Source organism: Tiliqua scincoides, chromosome 4 (genome assembly GCF_035046505.1).
Source record: "Tiliqua scincoides isolate rTilSci1 chromosome 4, rTilSci1.hap2, whole genome shotgun sequence".
Taxonomy (NCBI): domain Eukaryota; kingdom Metazoa; phylum Chordata; class Lepidosauria; order Squamata; family Scincidae; genus Tiliqua; species Tiliqua scincoides.
The window spans coordinates 82,038,594-82,066,425 of record NC_089824.1 but is presented as its reverse complement, the minus strand read 5'-3'; the positions used below and the strand labels follow the sequence as shown (position 1 = coordinate 82,066,425).

The 27,832-nt window shown below is 45.0% G+C and overlaps 1 protein-coding gene across 2 annotated transcripts; it reads left to right on the top strand.

The window, feature by feature from the left end:
* The first annotated feature begins 1,874 nt into the window (after positions 1-1,874).
* On the top strand, positions 1,875-27,236 carry RIPK1 (receptor interacting serine/threonine kinase 1). 2 transcript variants are annotated; one of them, XM_066624157.1, is made up of 13 exons: positions 1,875-1,997; positions 6,118-6,284; positions 10,117-10,319; positions 13,125-13,278; positions 14,549-14,686; positions 16,738-16,966; positions 17,065-17,214; positions 18,646-18,722; positions 18,959-19,049; positions 21,157-21,762; positions 23,381-23,452; positions 23,949-24,095; positions 26,186-27,236. In XM_066624157.1, the coding sequence occupies exons 3-13, from the start codon at positions 10,168-10,170 to the stop codon at positions 26,488-26,490; spliced, it is 2,121 nt and encodes a 706-aa protein (XP_066480254.1). In that variant the 5' UTR covers positions 1,875-1,997; positions 6,118-6,284; positions 10,117-10,167; the 3' UTR covers positions 26,491-27,236. The 2 variants fall into 2 exon arrangements, with proteins under 2 accessions (XP_066480254.1, XP_066480255.1); XM_066624158.1 differs by lacking the exon at positions 6,118-6,284.
* The last annotated feature ends 596 nt before the right edge of the window (positions 27,237-27,832 follow it).

The window sequence follows — 27,832 nt, the reverse complement described above, 5'->3', positions numbered from 1 at the left end:
TAAAGGACCAAATGGATCTAAGCACATTTTAAGCCTTTTCTGCCCAACATTAAATATGCACAACAGGGATCAAATGTGTACACCTGTAGGTTGGGCAGAAAATTAATATAAAATTGCATACAAGACTCAAGTAGATTACCCTAGTGCAGGGACTCTTTAGGTGTGAGGCCCAATAGGGAGCAATTGGTCCAGCTGGCTTAAAGCAGGCCCTGGTCTCCACTAATCTGCTGCCAGAGGCCACTACATCAGTTGCCCTCATCAATGGGCAAGAACTGATCAAATGGGGAAACTAGTGAGAAGTGCTCCTCTCCTCTCTTCCCCAAACTGCAGAGTGGGACAGGCACTCTGTCAGCCACAATCTCCCCCCAAATAGACTCCTGTGGCACCTAAGAGGCTACCAGATGGACTGTAGCATTTGCTTTTGTGGACAGAGCCCCACTTCTTGGAGGCAAGATTGGAGGCATGTGACGCATGGCTCAGTTGGTAATTAGGCAGGCGTACGCACGTCCAAAATACACACACTCCCAGGTATGGGGCGTGCGTGCGTGTGTGTAAACAGCAGTGTAAGGGTCTTGAAATGCAAGAGGTTCAGATCCCAATCCTATGCATGTCTACTCAGGAATAAGTCCAATGATAGTCTATATAGCAGTGTTTCACAAACTGTGGGTCAGGACCCACTGGGTGGGTCGTGAGCCAATTTCAGGTGGGTCCCCATTCATTCAATATTTTATTTTTAGCATATTAGACTTGATGCTCCCATGGTATGTGACTGCATTTGGGAAAATGTTACAGGTCTATCCTTTGAACAGGCTACTATGTATAAGCTTTTAACAATGATAGTCAGTAGGGCTTACTCCTGGGTAAGTGTGGGAAGGATTTGCAGCCTAGGATTGTTAAACATCTTACTGCTTGATCACATCCAGTCATAACATCACTTTGGGTGGGTCCTGATAGATTCTCATTCTAAAAAGTGGGTCCTGGTGCTAAAAGTTTGAGAGCCACAGGTCTATAGGACTTATTCCCAGATAAGTGTGAGGATTGCAACCTCAGAGCCCAATCCTATGCACGTCTACTCAGAAGGAAATCCCATGATAATCAATGGAGCTTACTCCCAGGTAAGTGTAGCTAGGATTGCAGCCTCAGAGCCCAATCCTAGGCATGTCTACTCAGAAAGAAATCCCATTATAATCAATGGGGCTTACTTCCAAGTAAGTGTGGCTAGGATTGCAGCCTCAGAGCCCAATCCTAGGCATGTCTACTCAGAAAGAAATCCCATGATAATCAATGGAGCTTACTCCCAGGTAAGTGTAGCTAGGATTGCAGCCTCAGAGCCCAATCCTAGGCATGTCTACTCAGAAAGAAATCCCATTATAATCAATGGGGCTTACTTCCAAGTAAGTGTGGCTAGGATTGCAGCCTCAGAGCCCAATCCTAGGCATGTCTACTCAGAAAGAAATCCCATTATAATCAATGGGGCTTACTTCCATTGGCTTCCTTCCTTACTTCCTAAGTGTGGCTAGGATTGCAGCCTCAGAGCCCAATCCTATGCATGTCTACTCAGAAGAAAATCCCATTATAATCAATGAACCTTACTCCCAGGTAAGTGTGGCTAGGATTGCAGCCTCAGAGCGCAATCCTATGCATGTCTACTCAGAAGGAAATCCCGCTCTAAGCAGTGGGGCTTACTCCCAGGTAAGTGTGGCTAGGACTGTCTTTGTGGTTTCACGCGCGACCCACAGGTCTTCCGGAGAAGTGCGCTAGCCATGCCTCCCCCTTCGCCTGAGCGCGCAGCGATCGCGGGCCTGGCTGGGAGCTCTTGCGTGCTCTCGGCTCCCCGGCTAGCTCCGCCCAGGCCAACTTTTCGGCGAAGGAGGAAGCGAAGCGCCCGGCGCGCTCTGGGACCGTCGCGGGCCGTTCCGCCAGCCAGGCGAGCCAGGACTCCGGGGACCACCGGGAGGGGGGCGCAAGGCGGCATCCCCGCTCTGGGGGAGGAACAGGTAAAGGGGAACGGGGTCCTCCTCTCCCCATCGCTTGCTTTCGAGCTGCCCGAGGCTGGCTTTGGCTTTCTGGCCCCCGGGGCGAGTCCTTGCCCCGATCGCGGGACTGCTGGTGGGTCCGACCCTTGGAGACTGTTTCCGAGATGCTCTGTCCAGGGCTGGCTTGCTGGGCTGGGAGCGGCGGAGGGCAGCCGGGCGGGGAGGCGTCTGCGAAAACGAAACTAGCTTCCGCGTTGGCTCAGTCGGGAGTATTTGGGGAGATTCTTCCCCATTGCTGTAGCGGAGCCTGAGGAATGACGACGGGCGCCTCCCTTCCGCAGGCATCTGGAGGCTCCACATGTGGTCTTCGAAGGATGTCCAGGCTCAGGACTGGATCGCTGACCAGTTCTGGCCTTGATCTGACAGCTCTTTCGTCCTGCTCCGTGCCTGCCCATGCACACGTGAGATTAGAGAATCAAGGATGGATGGGTGTGTGTGACCCCATAAATTAGGCCCCAATCCAGTTTTCCAATGCCGGTGCAGCCGTGCCAATGGGGGGTGCACTGCATCCTTTGGTGGGGAGGCAGTCACAGAGGCCTCCTGAAGGCAAGGGAACATTTGTTCCCGTACCTTGGTTGTACCAGCTCTGGAAAGCTGGATAGGTTTGGACCCATAGGGGTAGAGTTACTGGATCTCCAAGGAGAACCAGTGTTGTTTACATACCATTTTTTAAACAAATAAGTTCACAAAGTGGTTTACAGAGAAAATCAGATGACTAAATGGCTCCCCCAGTGTTTCTCAGACTGTAAGTTGGGACCCACTAGGTGGGTCACGAGTCAGTTTCAGGTGGGTCGCATAGTACCTAGCTCAGCTGCCACACAGAGCTGAAAACACCGGGTACAGAGCTGCTGGGCAGGACAGACTCCTGGGGGTAGAGAGGCATGGATGGTGCTTGGCCCTGAATAGGTGAAAGCTGGGACGCTGGAAAGGGGGAGGGAGGGATGTGTGGTTGGAGAAGGATCCAAGACTGCGTTCTGCTTTGACTTCCAAATTGTGCAAAATAACAGCACAAGCGCACTGTGTAATAATAATAATAACTCGGTATTTATATACTGCCTTTCTGGTCATTGGATTACTCCTCTGACTTTATTCAAGGCAGTTTAAATAGGCAGGCATTTCTAAATCCCTCAAGGGGATTTTTACAATCCTCTTTCAAGAACCAACAACATATCTGAATGGATCTTCCTGGTTTGGTCTCACTTCTGGCCTCCAGGTCTCCCATGCAGGCTGACAAGTAGCTCCTTCTTGCTCACACCAAGAGCAGGTGGAATCACTCAGCTGGGCTTGTCAGCTGCTTCAAGGTCTTGCCATTCTCAGCCATTCAGGGAGCTGGCGGTGTCCTCGAACTGGCGACCTTCTGACGTTATCTTCAGGTTAATGGAGACTCTACCCTCTAGACCAGACCTCCTGCCCATTACACCTCCTGGTGTAATGAACCTTTGGCTGTTTGCAGCTTATTGATGGTGTCACTTCTGGCCATGACATCACTTCCAGTTTAATGACATCACTTCTGGTGGATCTCAACAGATTGACATTCTAAAAACTGGGTCCCAGGGCTGAAAAGTTTGAGAACCACTGCTCTATCCAAAGGGCTCACAATCTAAAAAGATGCAAAAGAAACACCAGCAAACAGCCACTAGAAGAGACATTGTGCTGGGGTGAAGAAGAACAGTTACTTTTCCTCTGCAAAATATAAGATGAGCACCATTTGAAAAAGTGCCTCTTTGCCCAGTTAGCAAAGACACAGAGAAGTAACCAACATATGAGCTGTGTAAAGCACTTTGTACATCAAAAAATGCCTCTAGAAATGATGAAAAAGTAATAGCAATGAAAATACCACTTATAATATTAACAGTACAGTACTAATATTATATTATTATTACTAATAAGAATATTTATAAACCGCCTTTCAACATCATCTCCATCAATAGCTACAGGTGTTTGGAAAATTGTATTATTTATTTTACTCAGAAGTCAGTCCACTGTGTTCAGTAAGGCTGTAAACTTACCTTACTCACAGGAACCAAACACCTCTATCAACAGCCATTGTCACTACACAATCAGTGCTTCACCTAGTGTGGCTTTTGTAATTTCATTAACACATTCTTGTCTTTATTTGTCATATTTCTATCTTTCCTTTGTACCTATAGGACCATCACAAGTAGCTTCCAATGATGGTACAATGCATCTAAATAATATAATCAACACATTGATACATAATGATAAAGTCAATAAAAACAAGAACATGTTGAACAAGATCACACATACACAGAGAGAGTGAGAGAGAGTTAAGCATTCCACAAGAAAATGGGAATTAAAACAGACTTATGGAGTTCTAAAACTTCCCTCTTCCAGAATAGTCTAATAGAATAGATTTTGAGATTCTATAATTTTTTTTAGACATTTGTGTTCAGCTCAAGGGGGAAGTGAAATTCTTCATATTGTTTGCTTCAATAAGTTCTTCAAAAGGGATTTGTGTGTGTGTGCGCGCGCGCGTGCGTGCATGAGAGAGAAGAGAATTTTTAAGCATAAGAACAAGGGGGAACGTATATCCAGCCCCTAACAGGAATACTTCTGTTCAAGATACAGGAATACTTTGGAGAGAGTTCCTCCTCTTTGGACAAATCTCCAGAGGAATTAGAATACATATTTTCATGCCTCAGTGCCATTTATATTTCTTTTGCACCAACCCTCTGCAGGAACCTACACAAACCTATATAAGATATGCTATATATCTTGCAATCCACTACCATAAGTTATGGCAGCACAAAAGGTGTACTGCTGTTGTGCGTTCAGAGCTGCTGGCGCAAACAGCGGGAGGCTCTGCACACCTGCCAGTGGATCTTGGATACCCACCAGAGTAGGTATGGTGGTGGTGGTTTAGGAGAGGATCTAGCTGGGGTTCAGGCTGGGTAGGGGGAATAGGGGGAAGATTTTGGCAGCACCAGCACATGTTGAGATACTAAGCCTTCTTCTCGGCCATGACCTGCCCTCTGATCCTCCTTCAGCTTAAACCAACAAAAGAGCTAGCATAGATCCAAGGAGACTCATTGACAGCCAGGTGGCCTATGGAGAGTTAAGTAAAAAGTATTTTTATTTACCTAGCACTGGGCAAATGGGGCAAATGCCCCGGACACTGAGCCCACGTGATACTGGGACTGCGCGGGAAGCCTTACTGAGGCTTCCGACACGATCAGAAACTATACTTCTGGTTTTCTGGAAGTACAGTTTAAGACCGTGGGGAAACTTCAGAAGCTTCCCTGATTGGTCTGAGTGTCGTGAGAGGGTCCGTCATGCTTGGTGAGTGTGTGGGGGGGAGTGACACCGTGCAGGGCGCTGTCATCATGGGGGGCTGCAGACCTTTAACCTGGGCATGGGGCAGGCTAAGTCAGTTACTGTCACCCCACCATTACCACCACCATCACCACCACCATAGGCGCTACTGGTGGGGGATAGGATTGGTCTGCTAAAGCACCTGGAAGCACATAACTTTCTTGTAATTCACAGCTGTATGCACTTCTGTGTATTAGCTAGTCCTCCAGATACGTAGAACCCATCATTTTGAGGTGGGCCTCTTTTGCTTCCAAATTCATAGGCACTCAATCATCTAAGTTGACAGGTATGGTGACAGGGTTGTCCATCTCTGCAGATCCTGAGGAGGTGACATTAGCAAAGAATTGTCATGGACTAATGCCAGGATCATATAGCTTGTTATCTAGAGGTCGTATTAAGATTATGATTGACTGGATTGGCTCCTCCTGCAGTGTTTCCACTCTTAGCTCTCCCTAAAGCAGGAATTCACAAATTGAGTGCCAAGACACATTAATATGCTGGGGAGAAAGGGTGGGGGGAAAGTCAGGTATCCACTCACAGATAAGGTTATGACTACAACAAAGAAACTGCATTATATGGACAGCACTGGAAAGCATTGATATGCAATGATGTCAGTGTTATGCTTTTGCTTCCTCAAATTAATTAAGGAGCACCTTTCTCACCATTTTTGTCCTGTGGGTCAGATGGATGTCTTCACCAGCAGTCAGGGGTGATAATGTTGCTGCTGTCTCCTTTTTTTCTTTTGTAGGCCTGTGAATCCTTTTGGGACAGGGAAACATCTTCTCATTCTTTCTGCTATGTAAAGAACATTGTGAGCTATGTGAGAACATTTTTTTGAGCTGTGCATATGAATTAGCTAGTTCTTGAAGCCATCTGAAGTGACCCTCCTTCAAGTGCGGCTCTGACTAAAGCTAGGTTGGTAGCGACAAGGGGTAGGACCTTTTCCCTAGTGGCACCAATTTTATGGATATCCCTTCTGGCTGAATTGAGAAATATACCCTCTCTGGCTGCCATTCAGTGGAGCCTAAAACTCCTTTCTTTTTTAGTTGACCTTCCCACCTTTGTTCTGCTTTGGATACTGCTGTTTTTAGATGATTTATTATTGTTTTTATTGTTAATTAATAATAGTAGTAGTAATAGTAGTGGTGGTGGTGGTAGTAATTGTTGTATTGCTGCTGCTGTATTTTATGCTTTTTTTGTATTGAGTATGTGTCTTATGACATGGTATATTGGCTTTTTAAAAAACATTTTTACCTTTGTAAGTCATTGTATTTTATTGAACATTGTAAGCCAACCTGGGCACCTCCTTGTTGGGCAGAAGGGTAAGATATGAATTGATTGGTTGCTTGAGCAAGCATGATTACGTTTCTCATTAATAATAACAGTAATAATGATAGATGGATATACAAAACTGCCTTACATTGACTCCAGCAAGCCCTTATAGTGTTGGGTACCTGCAAGACACCACTCTCACAATGACCTGAGATAGCCCATGAGATCTCCATGAGCCCATGAGAATCTGTATGGGTTAAATTACCAGGCCTGAGGAGTGATGTAATGCTGGGGGCGTACTGTCGTCCTCCAGACCAGAAACCGGTAGTGGACCTTGAAATGAGGAAGCAGATCAGGGAGGTGACAAGGAAGGACAGGGTTGTAATCATGGGGGACTTCAATTATCCTCATATTGACTGGGTCAATTTGTGTTCTGGTCATGAAAAGGAGACCGAATTCCTTGACATGCTAAATGACTGTGCCTTACAGCAGCTAGTCTTGGAGCCCACCAGAGGACAGGTGACTCTGGATTTAATATTGTTTGGTACTCAGGACCTGGTTAGAGATGTAAATGTTACTGAGCCACTGGGGAACAGTGATCATGCTGCGATTCGTTTCGACATGCACGTCGGGGGAAGAATACCGGGCAAATCTCTCACAAAAACCCTTGACTTCCGACAAGCGGACTTCCCTCAAATGAGGAGGGCTTGTTAGAAGGAGGTTGAAAGGGAAGGTAAAAAGAGTCCAGTCTCTACAGAGAGCATGGAAGTTGCACAAATCAAGAGTAATAGAGGCCCAGCGGAAGTGTATACCACAAAGGAAGTAGGGCTCGACTAAGTCCAGGAGGGTGCCTGCATGGCTAACCAGCCAAGTTAGAGAGGCCATAAAGGGCAAGGAAGCTTCCTTCTGTAAATGGAAGTCTTGCCCTAATGAGGAGAATAAAAAGGAACATCAACTGCGGCAAAAGAAATGTAAGAAGGTGATACATGAGGCCAAGAGAGTCTATGAGGAACACATGGCCAGCAGCATTAAGGGGAGTAATAAAAGCTTCTTCAAATATGTTAGAAGCAGGAAACCCGCCAGAGAAGCGGTTGGCCCTCTGGATGGTGAGGGAGGGAAAAGGGAAATAAAAGGAGACTTAGAGATGGCAGAGAAATTGAATGAGTTCTTTGTATCTGTCTTCACGGCAGAAGACCTCAGGCAGATACCGCTTCCCGAACGGCCCCTCCTGACCAAGAAATTAAGTCAGATAGAGGTTGAAAGAGAAGATGTTTCAGACCTCATTGATAAATTAAAGATCAATAAGTCACCGGGCCCTGATGGCATCCACCCTAGAATTATTAAGGAATTGAAGAATGAAGTTGCTGATCTCTTGACTAAAATATGCAACTTATCGCTCAAAATGGCCACAGTGCCAGAGGATTGGAGGATAGCAAATGTCACAACAATCTTTAAAAAGGGAAAGAGGGGGGACCCGGGAAACTATAGGCCGGTCAGCCTAACATCTATACTGGGTAAGATGGTGGAATGCTTCATCAAAGATAGAATCTCAAAACACATAGACGAACAGGCCTTGCTGAGGGAGAATCAGCATGGCTTCTGTAAGGGTAAGTCTTGCCTCACAAACCATTTAGAATTCTTTGAAAAGGTCAACAGGCATGTGGATGTGGGAGAACCCATGGACATTATATATCTGGACTTTCAGAAGGCATTCGACACGGTCCCTCACCAGAGGCTACTGAAAAAGCTCCACAGTCAGGGAGTTAGAGGGCAGGTCCTCTCCTGGATTGAGAACTGGTTGAAGACCAGGAAACAGAGAGTGGGTGTCAATGGGCAATTTTCACAATGGAGAGAGGTAAAAAGCGGTGTGCCCCAAGGATCTGTCCTGGAACAGGTACTCTTCAACCTCTTCATAAATGACCTGGAGACAGGGTTGAGCAGTGAGGTGGCTAAGTTTGCAGAGGACACCAAACTTTTCCGAGTGGTGAAGACCAGAAGTGATTGTGAGGAGCTCCAGAAGGATCTCTCCAAACTGGCAGAATGGGCAGCAAAATGACAGATGCGTTTCAATGTAAGTAAGTGTAAAGTCATGAACATTGGGGCAAAAAATCAAAACTTTAGATATAGGCTAATGGGTTCTGAGCTGTCTGTGACAGATCAGGAGAGAGATCTTGGGGTGGTGGTGGACAAGTCAATGAAAGTGTCGACCCAATGTGCGGCAGCAGTAAAGAAGGCCAATTCTATGCTTGGGATCATTAGAAAAGGTAGTGAGAACAAAACAGCTAATATTATAATCCTGTTGTACAAATCGATGGTAAGGCCACACCTGGACTATTGTGTCCAGTTCTGGTCGCCGCATCTCCAAAAGGATATAGTGGAAATGGAAACTATGCAAAAGAGGGCAACTAAGATGATTTCTGGGCTGGGACACCTTCCTTATGAGGAAAGGCTATGGCGTTTGGGCCTTTTCAGCCTAGAAAAGAGACGCCTGAGGGGGAACATGATTGAGACATACAAAATAATGCATGGGAAGGATAAAGTGGATAGAGAGATGCTCTTTATACTCTCACATAACACCAGAACCAGGGGACATCCACTCAAATTGAGTGTTGCGAGAGTTAGGACAGACAAAAGAAAATATTTCTTTACTCAGCGTGTGGTTGGTCTGTGGAACACCTTGCCACAGGATGTGGTGATGGCATCTGGCCTGGATACTTTTAAAAGGGGATTGGACAAATTTCTGGAGGAAAAATCCATTATGGGTTACAAACCATAATGTGTATGTGCAACCTCCTGATTTTAGAAATGGGCTATGTCAGATGCAAGGGAGGACACCAGGATGCAGGTCTCTTGTTATCAGATATGCTCCCTGGGGCATTTGGTGGGCCACTGTGAGATACAGGAAGCTGGACTAGATGGGCCTATGGCCTGATCCAGTGGGGCTGTTCTATATTCTTATGTTCTCCATGGTGACCTGGAGTCCTCCAGGTTGACTTGTCCTTTCCTTATGCAAGGGGTGCCTGCCAGATTATTCAGCCTAAGGGAACCTGCTTACTTCAGCCTTACTTCTGGCTGGGATGGGGAAGAGGGAAGAGTCTAGACTCCAATGCAGAAGTTGGCCTTGCTGTTTGAGATTGAAAGTGGCCACAGCCCCTTGAGGATAGTCTGAATGCTTCCTTTTCATTAAGAATAGGAAATTCCTGGTCATTCACATGGGACTTAAATGACATAGGAAACATGAAACGTGATTGGAGAGCCACTTTGCAGCAAGGGCCTCAAGCAAATGCAAAGTGTTCTCTAGCATGAGCTATGCTACATTCCAGATTCAAATGCTATGAGGGAAGGGGAAAGGCATTCCTAATGCCACTTGTGAACAATCTTCTTTCTGTTTCTAGTGCACTGCTTTGACCATTTCATACCATGGTAGCAGTGGACAATGAACCTTAACATCTTGCCATTTGTGTTCCTCTTACAGATCCAGGATTTTACCTTTATGAATTGCTGAACCACTGCAGGAACTGCAAACATGGCGCTGATTGACATCCAGATGAATTCAAAGGACTTTGTGCAAAAAGAGCAGCTAGATGCCGGTGGATTTGGAATGGTTTCCTTAGGATACCACAAGAGACATGGACTGGTGGTCTTAAAAACAGTATACACGGGGCCTCAACACACACAGTAAGTTGGGGAAAGGATGTTCCTTCACAGCCAGGAGAGGGCAGGCTAAAACTGCTCACCATCAAATTCCATGTGGTTTTCCTGATGGATTGGCTCCTCCCCCAAAGGTTCTAGATTTAGCTTCTCCTAAGGCTAATTCACGAGTGCCAAGACACATTAATATGCTGGGGAGAAAGGAAAAAGAAAACCTCGGGTTTCCACCTGCAGAGGAGGTGGCCTGCTTTTTCTCTCTGAATAACTCACCTTTCTGATCTTGGCACCTTCTGGCTTGATCCCATGCAGGGTGAAAGCATGAATAATTTTGCCTTGTCTCAGCACCAGGTGCAATCAGAGCCTTTGGTCACTCCCAGTAGAGGCATGGCAGCATAGCTGGCTCCAGGTTTTGAGGGAGCCCTAATCACAAAGCTATCTGGCGTCCTTCCTCCTGCATTAGTGAGCTGTGTTGGCAGTGAGCAGCAATAGCAGTGCTTCTCCTAGTTCTGAATACAAGTATTTGCTGCATAGCGTTCTGGTGAACAACCAACCACGTATATGATGGTGGTCTCGCCGAACTCACCGGCTAGCTTCCTTCCCAGCTCAAGCAACTAACTGGCACTTTATTTACTTTCCATGTGCGCTTTTGCTAGCTAGCTGCCTTCTTCCTGGTTTCCGGGTCTGGCAAGGCATTGTAGGGTGTTACAGGGCTTCCGCAAGGCATTCTGGGGCATGATCTGACTGCCATTAGTGGTTGTTTAGGCAATGACAGCTGCATCTAATGGGGGGTTTGCAGAACATATCCCTGTTGTTAAGCGGTGCATGCCTGTAGTTGGCAGCTATCATGTTCATTTCCCATAATGGCCCCAAACCTGCTGCACTCTGGGGCATTACGGTGGGAGGGAGAGGGGAAAAGCGCAGGTGCCTGGTACTGCGAAGAGCACTGGAGAAAAAAAATTTAATGGGCTCAGACTTCAACAGCTACCTGTGCCATCAGGCCCTCGTGGCAAAATTACTTATCGGTTCTCATTCTGCATACTCTAAAAGTAAATCTTTTTAGGTGTAAGAGTGAACTGAGCCTCTAAGAAAAAGGTGCCACAGTTGTCACAAATTTGGGAAATGAAAAAAAGAGAGAAAACCTCAAAACAGATGCAGAAAAAAAAACAGATTGTCAAACGCTATTGAAAGCGCAACGTCTTGGTGTATTACCTGCTTTGCAGATATAAACTATAAAGGTAAAGGTTCCCCCCAGCGTTAAGCCTAGTTGTTTCCGACTCTAGGGGTGGTACTCATCTCTGTTTCTAAGCCGAAGAGCCAGCGTTGTCCGTAGACAGTTTCCGTAGTCAAATGGCTGGCATGACTAAGCTCACAGAATGCCGTTACTGTCCCACCAAGGTGGTACCTTTTTACTTACTTGCATTTTTACATGCTTTCGAGCTGCTAGGTTGGCAGGAGCTAGGACAAGCAACGGGAGCTCACCCTGCTGCGCTGATTCGAACTGCCAACCTTGCAGTCAACAGGCCTGTCAACTCAGCGGTTTAACCCTCTGAGCCACCGCGTCCCACAAAAATAACCATTATACATACCCTTAAATCTGTGAGTTGAAATAAGTAATCATAGAAACTAAACAATATTAGTAATTATACAAGAATAAGCAAAGTTATGCCACAATAATTTATAATGAAGATTCAGAAAGACTTTTGTGGCAGAATTTTGCTTAAATATTATTATCATTTTGCAACCAATTTTTTTTCTGCGTCATTTTGGAGACTTTCTATTGTTTTCCTTCCTCCTGTTTGAATGTTGTCCTCGTTTTTGCTGCAGAAATTTGGGAAAAACTGAACTTAGATCAGCAGCCATGGTTAGCCTTCTACTATGCATGACAAATGAGTCTCACTGCATTCAGTGGAGCTTACCAAGGGCAGATGGGATTCCAATCTCTGAGTGGTATGGAAATGATGAATAAATAATTTGTAGTAACACAAGTAATGAATCAGCCAAAGCAAGCCAGCATTTCACCCAGTGCTACTGTTGCAACACCATTAAAAGATTATGCTGTGACTTGAGCTTGGCCAGTTCCAGCCATTGGCCTGGCCAATGGCTTTCAGTAAATAGTTCAAAGGAATAGCAGCACAATCCTATGCATTGCCACATAGAAGTGAGTCCCACTGTGTTAAGGGGCTTACACCCAGAAAAATGTGAAGACTATTGCAGCCTAAGGGCCCAAGGGTTGCCAGAATACACATTCCAGTGGTACAGTGTGTTTTATGGTGGTCATAAAATGCAGCTTGCTATTCTGTGCAGCCGGGGTGCCTTTGCAAGCAATGAGCAGTGGTGGCCACATAATAGTGGCCTCTGGAGAAGCCCTTGTGACAGTAAATTGGCATGGAGAAGGGTAGGGGTCAGGCAGAAGGAGGAGAGGAGGGGGAGGAACAAGACAGAGAGAAGGGTGGAGAGGGTTGTGTGTCGAGGCTGGGAAGTAGTGTTGGTGGTTGCAGGATCAGTGGTAGCAACTCTGCAGATATCTGATCTTCCTTCCCAAACCCGATCCCCTAACCTGAGTCCACATGGACTTGCACCAGCAAAATTGCTGTTGGATATCCACATAGACCCATCAGGGCAATGCAGGCTTGCTCTGGGCAAGGGAAAAAATGTTCCTTTATCTTGAAGAGGCCTGTGGGATGTAATGCGCATCCCGTTGGTGCTGCTCGGCTGCCCACTACTATTTCTGCCCATCTCCTTAGAAATTAATTATTGGGATCATAAAATGCCTGTGTTCCTCCCTTCTTGGCACCCATGCACAATGGGAATCCTGGAGTATTTGTTTTTCAGGTGTAACACGTCCCTTCTAGAAGAGGGCGAGATCATGTACAAACTCAATCATAACCGTGTGGTGAAGCTACTGGGTGTCATTTTGGAAGATGGGAACTACTCCTTGGTGATGGAATATGTGCGCAAGGGGAACCTGATGTCTGTACTCAAGGCAGTGAGTAAAGAGCATGATTGATTACCCACAGAGAAAACAGCTGGTAATTTTTGTATTGTGCCTAAAAATGGTCAAGTAATTAAAATGTTAATTTACCTCTTATTCTTGTTTTCATTGATGTCTTAGCATCACTGACCTTCCACATGCAGAGCCATTGACCTCCCATTGACCTTCCATATGCAGAGCAATTCCCACCTTCATGCCACATCCCCAGTCTGGATTGGGACTGCTTTTGAAGAAAAAACTGCCTTACAGCAGAGGTTCCCAAACTGGGGGTGATATGATGCCCCAGCCAGGGAACCTCTGTTGCTGCCCCCCTTAAGAGCCAGGGCGACAGTGACAGTGGTGACGGTGACATGATTGCCATGATCACGCTGCTGCCTGGGACAAAAGGTGTTTTTTTTTAAACTTACCTGAGGGTTGCTATGGCTCTCCAGAGGATTCGGTGACCTCACAACCCTCTCTGCAGGCCTCCCTATGCCTCCAAACTGCCGTAAGCAGCTAACAAAGGCAGCTTCTGGTTTCACGATTAAAACTAGAAGTGGTCTTTTTTGCTGTTTTCAATAGTTTGGAGGTGCAGGGAGGCCCCATTGGGGGTTGTGTGCTCTCCAGACCCTACGGAGAGCCATACCAACCCTCAAGTAAGTAAAAAATACCCTTTTATCCCCAGCAGCGGCTGTGTCGCCACCCCCTCCCCCAAAAGCATTCACAGCATCCCAAAACCTCCCTGAGAGTTTGGGAATTGCTGCCTTACAGAGTTGAAGTCATGGTGGAACAACCTAGTGGAGCATGTACTATGGCTCCATTCTAGTCCCTGTAAAGAACATTGGGCCTTGAACTGTCCCTGACTGATGCTCATCCTGTACAGAGCTGAATAAAGTGGTACTTTTCTTGCTTCCTTTTTTTAAACCAAGAAGAACATTTTCTTTCTACTTGCAACTCAATATGCACGGTAGACAGGGTTGGCCCATTGATGAGGCCAAATAAAGCTGTTGTCGCAGGCAGCAGATTTGTGGTAGGTGATCCCTTCTGTCTGCCTACTTGCTTCCATTCCTCCTCCTTCCACTCCCTGGATCAGAAAAGGAGGAGGGGCATAGAGAAGAAGGGGAAATATGGAGGGGACAAAAGTGCTGCCAACAGAGTGGTACCAGTAGAGGCAGCTATATCATCAGTTAAGGGGGTACAGCATTTGGCATGCCACCTCAGACATCAGGACGTTTTGGGCTAGCTCTAATAATAGATCAAGTAGCCTATTGTTTCTTTATTACAGACGCCTATTCCTTTGTCCGTGAAAGGGCGGTTTATCTTGGAGATCATTGAAGGAATGCTGTATTTAACAGAACAGGGCTTAGTTCACAAAGATCTAAAACCTGAAAATATCCTTGTAGATGAGGACTTCCATATCAAGGTATGGTACTGTTGATTTATGTTATTATATTTGTATTTCACTTTTCTGCCCTGGTAGAACTCAACCCAAGGTTCCCAAGCACTTTCCCAACAAGGTATTGACCTGACCCAAACCTGCTTAGCTTCAACAAGATAGCGGCATCATGAACCCTCAGGCCATGTCCTGTGAACCATTATCACAAATGGTCACAAATCTTAGCTTGGCCTATAAATGCATGATATATCAATCTTGTGCGCTAGTATAAGTTGAGAGATGGTCTTACAAAACAAGTTGCACCTGAATATCCTGCAGTGATCCTGTGATGAGGCCTCCTGAAAGTGGAAATATATTTCCTTGTGATAACAAGATCTACCATACTAATCATTTGATCTGGATACTGACAAATTAGAATTTCCCAATAGGAATGACTGAACTTTCCAGGATTGATGAGGAATAGATGTAAATGTGAGAGGAAAACAAGTACATTGTGATGTAAATTTCACATATGTATGTATAAAACAAAGGCACATGATGCCCAATCTACCTGGAGTCACAAAATTGGATTTTATGCTAAAATTTGTGGGGATTTTTTTGAGAGCCAGGATGGTGTACTGTAGTAGTTCAGGAGTTGGACTTAGACCTGGAAGAGCCAGGTTCAAATCCACGCTCAGTCTTGAAGTTTCTGAGTGACCTTGGGCCAGTCACTCTCTCCTAGGGCCCAATCCTATCCAATTTTCCAGCGCTGGTGCAGACATGCCAATGGGGCATGCACTGCATCCTGTGGTGGAAAGGCAGTCACAGAGGCTTCCTCAAGGTATGGGAACATTTGTTCTGCAACCATGGGGCTGCATTGCGACTGCACCGGTGCTGGAAAGTTGGATAGGATTGGGACCCCAGCTACTCCTACCTCACAGGGCTGTTGTGGGAATAAACATAGGGGAGAAACTATGTATACCACCCTGAGCTCCTTGGAAGAAGGGCGGTGTAAAAATGTGAAAAACAAAAATAAATAAAAGAGCAGCTGCAGCAAGAAGCATAAACCATGACCTCATTTGCCTCTGACATCTAAGAATGGAGTATTCAAGCATGAAATTTTTCCACCTGCCGTGTTGCAGTTCAGGAAAGATAGTAATGCATGTTTTTTCTGCATTTTTGAATTGGTGCACTGCATTGACTGTGGGGCCAGTCCTAACCAACTTTCCAACCATGCCAACAGGTGCACTGCATCCTGTGGTGATGGTGGAGGCCTCCTCAAGGTAAGGGAACATTTGTTGCCTTACTTCAGGACTGCATTGCGGCTGCTTTGGTGCTAGAAAGTTTAATAGGATTGGGCCCTCAATCAAGTTAAATATACTGTCAGATTCTGAAGTGCTCAGGTAAAGGGCAAAGAAGCCTCACGTTGTACAGAGCACTCCAAGTGTTGAGCCTTTGTGAAATATTCACCACCACCAAAGAGGCCAGCTGAAGCAGGCAGCAGGTTGATGTGGGATGTCCACTTCTGTCCATCTTCTTGCCTCCACTGCTCCTTCCCCTCCTTTTACAACCTGGATTGAGATTATCTAGCCCAGTGGTTGCCAAACTTGCAACTGTTCCACTGGGTCTCCACATGACTTCTACTGAAATCAGGGAACAGTGACGCTCTGGTTAGTCGCGTCTGCTGCCCGGCATCCCAGCAGGCTGTGCAACAGGACTTCCGGGCAGATGTGACTGCCCAGAGCGTCCCTGTCCCCCAATCTCAGTAGAAGTCATGTGGTGACCCAGCGGAACAGTAAGTGCCTGTCATGGGGTGGGTTACTCCAAACCCCAAATCCAGCCCCCTGGCCGGGATTTGAAAGGCCCTGGTCTAGCCCACTATTCTCTTCCACACTTTCTTTTCTGCTCTATCCCCCTTTCTTTCCCAATCCAGGGAGTAAGGGGCTGGCACATCACCAGGTAGAGGGGGCCACATTTGGCATGCTGCCTTGGTCTTGGATTGGCCCCGGTGCTAAGTATGCAGTCTGCAGGTCGTTCTCTCCTGGCTCCTGCTCATCTCTCACCTCTACTCCCACTCTAACTTCCAATCTGTCATGCAGATAGCAGATCTGGGCGTGGCCTGTTTCAAAAACTGGAGCAAGCTAACCAAAGAGGAGACTAGGCGGCAGAAGAAAATCAAGTACAATTCCAAGAGCAACGCAGGCACACTTTCCTACATGGCCCCGGAGCACTTGAAATGCATAAATACGATAGCTGTGGAAAAATCAGATGTGTACAGCTTTGGCATTGTATTGTGGGCCATCTTTGCCAACAAAGAGCCTTACGAGAGTAAGTGCTTTGGTATCTGTTTACTAAAATATTTTTGCTGCATAGTGTCATACCATTAAATCATGTTCCATTCCCACCGTGCTCGTCTCTCCCACCAGATGCTCTGAATGACACCCAAGTACAGTGCTGTGTCTTGCTTGGGAACCGGCCACTTCGAAGCGAAATTGAGGGAAGTTGCCCGGAAGAGATTATGGCTTTAATGGAACATTGCTGGAAGCAAGAGGCAGAAGACAGGCCAACTTTTGCAGGTAGGAAGAGGTTCTTTTGCAGAAACAAGTTCAGCCTTTTTTTAAGCTAGAGCAAGGTAAACTGTATAATAGGGGAAGGTAGCCTATCATCATGCAGAACATTCCAAGTGTTGAGGCTTTGGCTGGATCTAGACACATAGCGAAATGAAGGAGAGTGAGGTGGTAGAAGCAGGGCATATCAGACTGAGGTGTGGGATGCCATTTTTGGATGCTTTCCTGTGTAGAAAGTAGGTGGCAGTGAATATCTATCAATGAATATCTCTAGACCAGGGGTGTCCAAACTTTTTGGCAGGAGGGCCACATCATCTCTCTTACACTGTGTCGGGGGCCGAATTAATTTACATTTCAAATTTGAATAAATTTACATAAATTAATATATTAGAGATGGAACTTGTATGAATGAATGAAGGTCAAGGCCTATAAAAGTCCTTGCACAAAGCAAGCTTAGCCTTTCCTTTACTGCCACTGCTGCATCACAGACGTGAAACAGCAAGCAGTGGAGGGAACACTTGCCCCACAACTCATGCAAGAGGTCAAACAGTCATCTTCACACTGAGAACAGTTGCTTCAGGCCAGCATGGGCTCCAGCAAGTCTCCAGTGGGCCACATGCTCATTGGAGACTGGGGGATCCCCATGGGCCGGATTGTGAGTCCCTGAGGGCCACAAGTGGCCCCTAGGCCGGGGTTTGGGCACCCCTGCTCTAGACCAATTGATGGGAGAGGAAAATGGGGAGAGCATGGTCTGCCATGGGAGGGTGTGTGGGAAATCTGTCACTAACTGTTAGGTGCAGCACCTGTCTTGCTTCCACTGTGCTTCCTGCACTTGTCCTCTTCCACCACATTCCCATTCCTGTAACTCTATTATTTAAGAGTGTTCTGAAGATAGCAGAAGAACGCAGACACATCTGGCAACATCAGCAGCAGATAGCAGGGTCCCCCCATCGTGCACCGATGGTGCCGACATGGGCACATACCAGCACTTTTCCACCGTCCTGGAAGTCAGATGGGTGCTCTTTTCCCTTAGCACTGCTGAGGAAAAGAAGAGCAGTTGCCCATTCCCTCTTTCACATTACCAATGGCCAAGAACAGTGGCAACACTGAGGGAAGTAAACATCCACCTGCCCGCCAGAGATGCTGACAGAGCAAACTACTCTGTTGACATCAACTCCTGCTCCCCACAACCATCTACAAATGGACATTTTAGAGGAAGTCCATTTGTGGGTAGGGAACGCAGAAGAAGACAATGATGGAGCTACATACTTAATAAAGTGTTGCACTCCACTACTGCTCTATATAAAGTGGTACAGGAATAGTGCAGGAGTTGACTGGGGGCTTCAAGACTTTCAGGCAGTACCAGACCTGGCCAGTCTCTGCCGTCACCCATGACACCTGCTTTTCATCTGTTTTTACTAATTCTTTGATTGATTATAGAAATCCATTTGATGTACAAGCCGTTTTACCAGAAGCACTTTGAAGAATGTGTTGAAGCTGATGTGAAAAAGATAAAAGTAAGTTATCAAGCATAAATGGTCAAAATAAGACAAACATGCCTGCAAGCATACAAAATTATGACATCTTTATTCAGTGACTCTGTTCAGACATAACGGGGAACCAGAACTACAGTATATCATGACTCCACATGACATTTGAACCAAGCCAAAAGGCTGGGTTCCCTAAGCTGCATAGTCGTGAAAGTTAGTCTTTCATTTGATTTCATCAAATATTATTTTTTCCTGTGTAATAGGAAGTGTACCCTGAACCAAATGAACTTGTAAAAAGGATGGAGTCTCTCCAAGTAGATGCTGTGGCAGATCCAGCAAGTGGCACCCCAATAGGTAATCTGTTTAGTGGCTTAATAACTCACCCTTTTATGCTCCTTGTTCTGCAGGGTTGATTATTAGCATTTGAAAAATTTACATTTTCTTTTAATTAAAAGAATATTTGCACATGCAAATCCAAAAGACTCAAGACCACTGAATGATAAGATTACAATTTCAGTTTCTATTGCAAAGTCCATCAAATCAAAACTAGATCCTTAGGCCCAGTACATGTGATCAAACTGTGGTTTCATTGATCATAAACAAGCCTGCCCAGGCCTTAAAACTCATATCCTCTGTTCCCTCTCTTCTTCCTTCACATATGAGAGAAGATCAAAAACTTCTTCTTTAGCTTTTGAATTACCCACAGTTTTCTGTTATGTCCCTGTTTGGAGGGTTGTGGTTTATTTTCAAACTAGGATATCAAACCATAGTTTGATTCTTGCTTAATAAATCCCAGTTGAAACAAATCACCGCCTAAGTTCAGGTGCAATATTAACCTATGAATAGTTCAAAAGCAAATGTAGGAGATTTTAATCTTCTGCTTTTGTGTGAAAGAGAGATGAGAGAAGGAAGTGTGTGAATTTAGAGCTTGGTCAGACGCATTTGCAAAAATCTAGACAAGGGGTTCTCAAACTTCCCCCTCCCCCATTGCAACCCAACTGTTACTATGGCAGAGGGCACCACAACCCACTTTCTTCTCCAGCGTCAGGCCTCAGCAGGCCTCTGGAATCAACTGGAAGTCGCTTTCACTAACCCAGAAGCAAAAGTCACTTTCCAGCTGCTTCTGGAGAACTGCAGAGGCCTTCTGAGGCCCGGTGTGGCCTCCATTTGTGTCTGGAGGGCTCCGGTTTGGAGCCAACTGGAAACAAGGGTGAGTTGGGAGGGCCCAAGTCAGGACCCACCAGACATCAGGACATCAAGTGTGTTGTAACCCGCAATTTCAGAAACCCTGATCTAGACAATGGTTTATGACTGTCAAAATCAGGGCAGTGTGCATTGCATGATGCAAACAGGGAAATCAGTATTGAATACAAAACTCAATATCCTGATTATTTCAGTTGTGTTATCTGCACAGATTAACTTCAGAATGAATAGAAAGTATCTGATAAAGTTTTACGAGCCTGGAAGATGGATACAGAAGCTGAGAAAGAATTCCAGTGATAAGAAAGTAGGACTTCAGTGCCCCAGAATCATCTGAGGTTCCTTTTCTCTCCTCAACTATTCTTGGTCCTGATGGGCAGTCAGTCACTCTACCAAGAATGCTAAGAAGCCTCTTTGCTTGCTATGACTGGTAGCATCATTGTCAGTCACTCAGAGGTTCTGTGTGGTTACAACACTACCTCTGTTGCTGCATAGGCTTGGTGCACATGTAATACTATTGGGACCACGATTGACCTTGCACACTTCTGTCTCTTCATCCCTCCTTCTTCTCCTTGCCCACTCTGATTTCTTTCCTGAGTTTCTGTTTTATGGCAATGCAGTTTGCTGTTACATCCAAACTATGGTCTGAACAGGGTTTCCAGTTCTGGGTTACAGGCAAACTTCAGTTTGTGGAAACCACAGTTTGTTTGGTTTGGATACTTACTTACTTACTTTGGTAAACCTTTATTGGCATATAGAAAGTCCAATGATAATAATAAATATAACAAGGCAAAGAGATACAATGGTTTGGATATACTGTAATGGCAACCTGTGGCTTGCTGTGAACCAGGCAATCAAGGAATGACATTAGAGATGTGAAAGGAGGAGGGAGGGGAAACACCTGGGGCATGGCTCCACTGAGCAAACTATGCTTTTTGTTTGTTTTTAAATGAATTTGGTGTTCTGAGATGAAAGTTTTTGCAGGTGAAGCAATCCCAGGAAAACCTCATTTGAGGTAAACCAATTTACCTCAATCCCAGGAAAAACAGTTGTCTGCAGAATTTCTGTGAGTAATTTCTCCTGCTAAAAACAAAGGTGCAGGGCTGGTAAAAAGAAAGGAAGGTGGGTTTCTCGCGATTAATTTTGCATTAATATAGAGCCGGGAAGGAAAGTACTTTTCAGATCTCATTAAAAATCTCAATTCAACCTTTACAAAACAATCTGTCAATATGAGATAACTACCCTTGCTTCTACCCTGCAGATGTGCCTGGTTCCCTGCACAGCTCAGCCAACACCATGAATGAAGACTTGTTTGCAGCTTGTCCTGAAAATGGACCTGTTGAGAGCTGTGAAACTTCCTTCGAACCTCCGATGACCCTTGAGAGAAAGCTGAGGGATGAGCTGAACTATCACATTTATGGCAGCAGGATGGACAAACCAGAAAGCCGTCCAGTGTCCTACAGCGCTGAAATGCAAGAGGAAGAGCGGAGGCGAAAGGTCTCTTATGATCCGTTTGCAAAGGCACCTGCTGCCCGGAGAGTATCAGAGTCATATCAGAGAGCTGCCAATGCCAGATCCAATATCAGTCATGACAGCAGCAGTATGGCCCATCATAGTCCTCTACAGCAACAGACACCACTCGAGGCAACTCCAGAAACAGATTTGGAAAGGAAATTACAGTTGGATCCAAGTATATTATATGGGCCAGGACCTACTCATTTCAGAACATCAGCGAGTGTGGAGCTTGTCTATGGATCAAATTCAGCCAATTCCTTTAGTAAACCACCTGTGCCTGAATCTGGTGTGGATCATCAGTTTAAGCCACCCAGGCCTTATCATTACCTCAAAAGTCCAAGCACAGAAAGTGGTAAGTAAGCAGTCTAGGGAGTTTTTTTTCTCAAGAATAACTACACATGCTCTGTTTTTGCTACATGGCCAATGTCAATTGGCTATTGACAACTGTGGCAGTTACAGCTGTTACCTTACAGTTGAAGAGTGGCTGTAGCTCAGTGGTAGAGCACATGCTTTTCATGCAGGAGCATCTTCTGGTTCCATCTCAACATCTCCAGGTAGGGCTGAGAAAGATCTTACCTGAAAATATGGAGAGCTGCAGTCAGTCAGTGGAGATAGTACTGAGCTAGATAGACCAATGGGTTGACTTGGAAGGAAATAAAACTTTTTTGGGTGCCTATCTTAATCCTTCAACTCATTCTGCTAATCCTGGGTAGCTCACAAATTCATTGTTTGGTATGTGAGCCTTTAGACTAGTGCAGCAGTTCTCAGACTGTGGAACTGGGACCCATCAGTGAGTCATGACCCAATTTTTGGTGGTTTGTGAAACTGACAGGGCAGATTAGGCTATGTGCATCAAGGGTTCAACAAGCTGCTACTTGGGGGTAGGACAATACTGCTGCCAATCACCATTATAGCCACACTCTTTGACATTTATAAATCAGGCAGCAGCAGCTAGGCTTCTAAAATAAACGTATTTTTTAACACTGGAATAGTACATATACTGAAGAGAAAATCGTAGCATTATTGTCTGGATGGACAAGAAAGATGGACTGCATTAAGCCTCTTGATTCTAGTAACTAGTTAGTTTCAACTGCCCACTTGTCCCCACATATCTATGTCCATCATAGACTAAAATGGACTAAAATAAAGAATGAAAGTGATAGCAAATCCCTGCTTGATCTGTTGGAGGTGATTCTTACTTGTACAGGTGGGAGACTGTGTACGGGCCCAGTGCAGGATGCAACACAAGTTTTCTTTCCTAAGTAATTTGCTGAGAGGACCACTCAGAGCACTTTAGCCCTGTTCAGACATTTGCCTGCATGCACAGAGACAGGACTGCACCCATTCGTACCTGCTGCCCCATCTCCACTCTGTGTGAGCTCTTGGCATAATATCTGAAAGAACCTATAGACAAACTGTTTACACGTAACCCATTGGGAACCCTGCCTGTTTGAAAGTTCCCCATTCACGGAGGTAGGTGGAGCCTGCACACAGTTTGTACTCATGTGATGCTTTCAGACATTACATTGAGTGCATGTAGGGGATAGGGTCAGCAGCTGTTAGTGGGTGCAACCCTGCTCACTATTTTTTGCATGGTGCAGGCAGGTGTCTGAGTGGCAATGTCTAACTGAGGCAAATGTCTCACTGAGGGTGCAATCCTAACTGCTTATGTCAGTGCTTTCCAGCACTGACATAAGGGCAATGCAGCTCTGAGGTAAGGGAACAAACATTCCCTTACTTTGAGGAGGCCTCCATGAGTGACACCCAACTGCAGGATGCAGCACATGTTCCATTGGCACCGCTATGCCTCTACTAAGTACTAAGTACTCTACTTAGTACTAAGTGCTAAGGGGTTAGGATTGCGCCCTGTGCGTCAATCAGTTGTTTTAATGTGTGTTTTGCACTTTTAAAAGTCTTAAGGGTCCAAGAACTGTGACTGTGATGTAATTATGATACCATTTATGGTTTAGATCCTATGGACTCCACCCCTTTTCAGAAGGCAAATTTTGCACAACCTTCTTCTGCACTCCAGAGAAGTACAGGTAAAGAAAAACTGGCATTTTCTTCAGATGAGCAAAATGAATTATCTTAATACGAACAGGATGGGTCTATCCAGAGTCTTAAAGCAACCATATCATTTGATAGTTATGTAAGCCCCAAAGCCTACATCCATAACACAAAGAGTCTTATGACCTTCATGGTCCCCAAATATGGTGCTGAAGAATTGTTAGAGCATTGAAAGCTGTCATCCTAAAAAGAAACACAGTTGTGTGAATCTACCCTTAGAATATAAACTTGAGGAGCAGGAAGCATGCCTGCTTTAGTATATGGAGCATAATAACTTAAATGAAAAATACTCACCATATTAATGCAATACAAAAATAAGAAATTTCTTGTAATATTTTTACTTTAAATTTGAAAATTCAACACGCTGATGAATGAATTCTTCACTCACATTGTCTCCATTCTCAGTTTGTGTGTGGCTATTATTTGCTTTATTTAATATGTTTTTTTTCTTTTTAATGTTCTTGTGCACAGAAGAAACTGCACAGTACAACATATTTAACAGTAGTGGAATTCAAATAGGTTCCTTCAACCGAATGGAAATTAAAGATCAGACTATCCCAATAAGGAGTACACCAGCCAATCCTCACTATAACAATGCAGATTACGAAGAACTCTTTAGTAAGTAGAAAAGCAAATATTTTTATTTCTTAATAGGGTTATCATTGCTTGGAATATTCACATGTTGCTCCCGCAACTCTGTTCCGATCAGAGAGATTTAAGGCTGAATAGAATTGAAAATAATCTACCAAGATATTTCACATTTCCAAACATTTGTGGTAGAGTAAGCCACAGAAATGGATGTGAGTGCTACAAAATGCAGAATTGCTTGTCAGATTTTCATTGCAGATTCTGATCATGGATTCTCAACGCTTTCCAAGTATCATCTTTCATGGGTATGACTCTTGTGAGTACCACCGCTCCCACCAAAGATGGCAGCTGGGCCCAGGACTAATTGGCAGGTCCCATAGATGGGGCTTCACTCTGCTCCCTTCTTCCCCCAACTATGCCTCTTTTGAAGGGCTAGGAAAGTGCACAGCCACATTTTGTCCCCTGGTACACCACTGCCCTGGTACATTGCTACTTCCAACAAGGTTGGACCAGGAGGGGCAATGCTGTGTGGTCACCATGGCCATGGCAACAGGGCAAAGGACCATCTGCCATACTGTAAGTAGTGGTACTAGTAACAACTGGTTACCAGTTGTTAGTAACAGCTCCCCAGTTAGTTGAAAACAACTGCTCTAGAACAGAGCTCTGGAGACTTCTGCAACTAACAAGAAGGCCCTAGTGCTGCCTTCTAGGCCCTAGTGCTGCTTGCTAGAATCTGAAGGCTCAAGACTCTGTTTTTTGCCTTCACATGGTGAATGGGGCATTCCTGCCTTCTCCCACTTCTTGCACCTTACCAGAGGTGGAATGTGGATGACCAAAAGAGGGTCCATTTGTGATGTAAAAGCTGTTGAGTGAAATGAGCACATTGTCCGCCTGTCTCTCTAGAGCAGGCGCTCTCACATTTTTGCTGCTCAGAAATCTGAGCCTTGCTTCAGCAGGAAGCATTGTGTTGCCAACATTACTTCCCCCCGGTCTAAAAGTTAGGTGCAGCAAAATCATGAGATTCCCAAAATCAGCTTTGCCAGTCTGCAATAGCTTTGCCAGTCTGCTAATAATTAGAAAGAGAGAGCGGGTGGAAGAGAGGCAGGACTGGTGGAGTGAAGCTGGAGTGAACAGGGAGGCTCTTGATTCTATGCCGATCTTTGGGTCGCTGTAGAATCGAATAGCCCCATTGCAGGGCTACTCACTTTACTCAGGGAAAGGGGACGAAAGTCCCTTTCTCCCAAGGAGCTGCCTGCAGCTGCCTGAGTGTGCAGGATGCAGCGGCAGCCATTTTTGGTGCCGCTGCAGCCCTGCGCGCTGGACAGCTCAGGATCGTGCTACCCATGCTTAGTGCTTATCAGGATCCTGAAGTGCAGGAAGAAAGTTGTTCTCCTTTTATGCAGGTACGCTGAACCCTTTCATGATGCCTGAAGAGGGCTTTTGTCTTTTGGGAAAGCACTATATTTAAGAGTGATTATTTATCTTGCTACCTCTGACAAAGAGTTGTCATACTCAGAATGTATTAGGTATAATAAACCTAAAATTGGAATAGATTTGTAGATAAATTGCACTGTTTCCTCACATACGGCACCTTGTGAGGTTTGTCTTTTTTCTTTGACGACAAGAGATTATCCCCATCTATGCCATCCTGTACTCCTTGGAAAAAGAGCAACAGTACAGTGGGCCATCAGTATCTGTGGGGAATCAATTCCTGGACCTCCCGTGGATATCTACTTCTGCAGATGTGAAAAGCCCTCAAAGGACCTCCTGGATGTAGCAGGAAGTGCCTTCAGGTTGCACCTGGGAGGTGTTCTGATGTACAGGGAGGCCATGTGTAGCCTCTTCAGTCCTCAGAAGGCCTCCAAAAGGCACTTCCAGTTTTTGATCAAAACTGGAAGTGACTTTTGGAAGCCTCCAGGAGACCTTCTGAGGCGCAGGGAGGCTGTGCGTGGCCTCCCTGCACCTCAGAACAGCTTCTAGATATGACCAGAAGACCCTGCAGGTACCAAACATCAGGATGAGAAGGGCCAACTGTATATAAGTTGCTTCTGAGAACCGAGGAAGCATATTCTATCACTGACATCCTCTCAACACAATTGCTTGTTTTTTTCTGCCACCAGAGAGCACTACCGTCGTTTCTGATGTGCATCTGAACTGTGTGAGAGACAAACTGGCCAAACAGTGGAAACATTGTGCCCGTAAACTGGGCTTCTCTGACCCAGACCTGGATGAAATTGACCATGACTATGAACGAGATGGACTAAAAGAAAAAGTTTACCAAATGTTTCAGAGGTGGCTAATGAAGGAAGGCAGCAAAGGGGCAACTGTGGGAAAGCTGGCCTTAGCCCTCTATGCTTGCCAGAGGATAGACCTCCTTAACTGCTTTGTAAGAATAAACCAGGATTCTGAAATGGGTAGCAAATGAAAACTAGAACAGCAGGAGAATTCTGCTAACTTGGAAAGCGTTTTTACAGGGAACACGTGGAAGTCTGGTTTTACAATACGTTGATAGATGTCATAAATGTCTTGATGCTGCCAGAATGAAAGCCTGTGGTCCAAGCAGAAGAATGAAGATACAAAGATGGATTTTTGCTAACGACATTTTAATAGCTGCCATGCTCTCCAGAATAATGCTATGAACATTCTATAGCTGACATATATTTTTAGACTAAATTGTCAGATTTTTAATGCATTTGTATAATTTTAATTAAAAAGAACAAGATAAATAGACATCAGACTGGTCTCTTGGGGTCATTATAAGTAATGAAAGTGATCATTTCTTGACCACAGAAATGATAATGCATGTGTATTTCAACAAGTGCATCACCTTCTTTCAGATATATGCAGATAATTAGCAGAGAGAATAAACAAAACAAGGCATGGGTAGTGGGTGAAAATGGTTTTATTTTTTCATGGATTTTGGTGTTTTCCAAAGTTAGAAGTGCAGAAAGCAGTGTTGTTCCAAGGGCACATTTTTGTAAATTATAATTATAAATTATAATCGCTTTAAAAGTGTACTAGATAGGTGATATAGGTAGTATAGTATCAGCAGATTCAGCCACATGCATGTAGAGGTGTTAGACGATATGTAGAGTTGTTAGAGAATGGTTTTATCTTTTCACAGATTTGGGTTTTTAAAAATTTTTTTACAAAAATGAGAAGTGAAGAAAGTGGTGTTATGTGTTATTATTTTGTTATCTCCAAAAAAATAAAAACGACCTCTAGGCATGGAAAGAGTTCTGAATTGTCGTCATGTGCGTTAATGCAAATCATGTTTAGAGAGGGCTGATTGATAGGAAGAGGACTGATTGATTTTTAGAAACATCTTTCACACACTGTGTGTGACTGTTGTTCCCTTTCTCAGAATGTTATTTAATTAACAGTTTTTACACCACCTCCCCCCCACCCCCCCAATGGGCACTCAAAGCAGTTAACAATTCTTAGCATAGCTGGGTTTGGAGGAGTTCTGTTAAGAGTGCTTCGAGGCATGTGGTCATAGAGAAAGGAAATATAATACAGTACTTTATTTACAGCAACTCCATATTTGGATAGTGAAAGAAAGAGAGGTCCTACATGCTTGCTATCTAGCTGGAAGGGGATTCTGGGAAGAGGAGGGAGGGAGGAAGGAAGCCCGAGATTAGTCATCTGCATACCACAAAGAGCTATACTGAAAGAGGGGAAATCAAGTCCCTTCTGGCTAGCTTATTAGTTAAGTTGCCTCCTTCAAGCGTAGGGTGCTTGCATAAGTGTTGTTGCACACTTCTCCA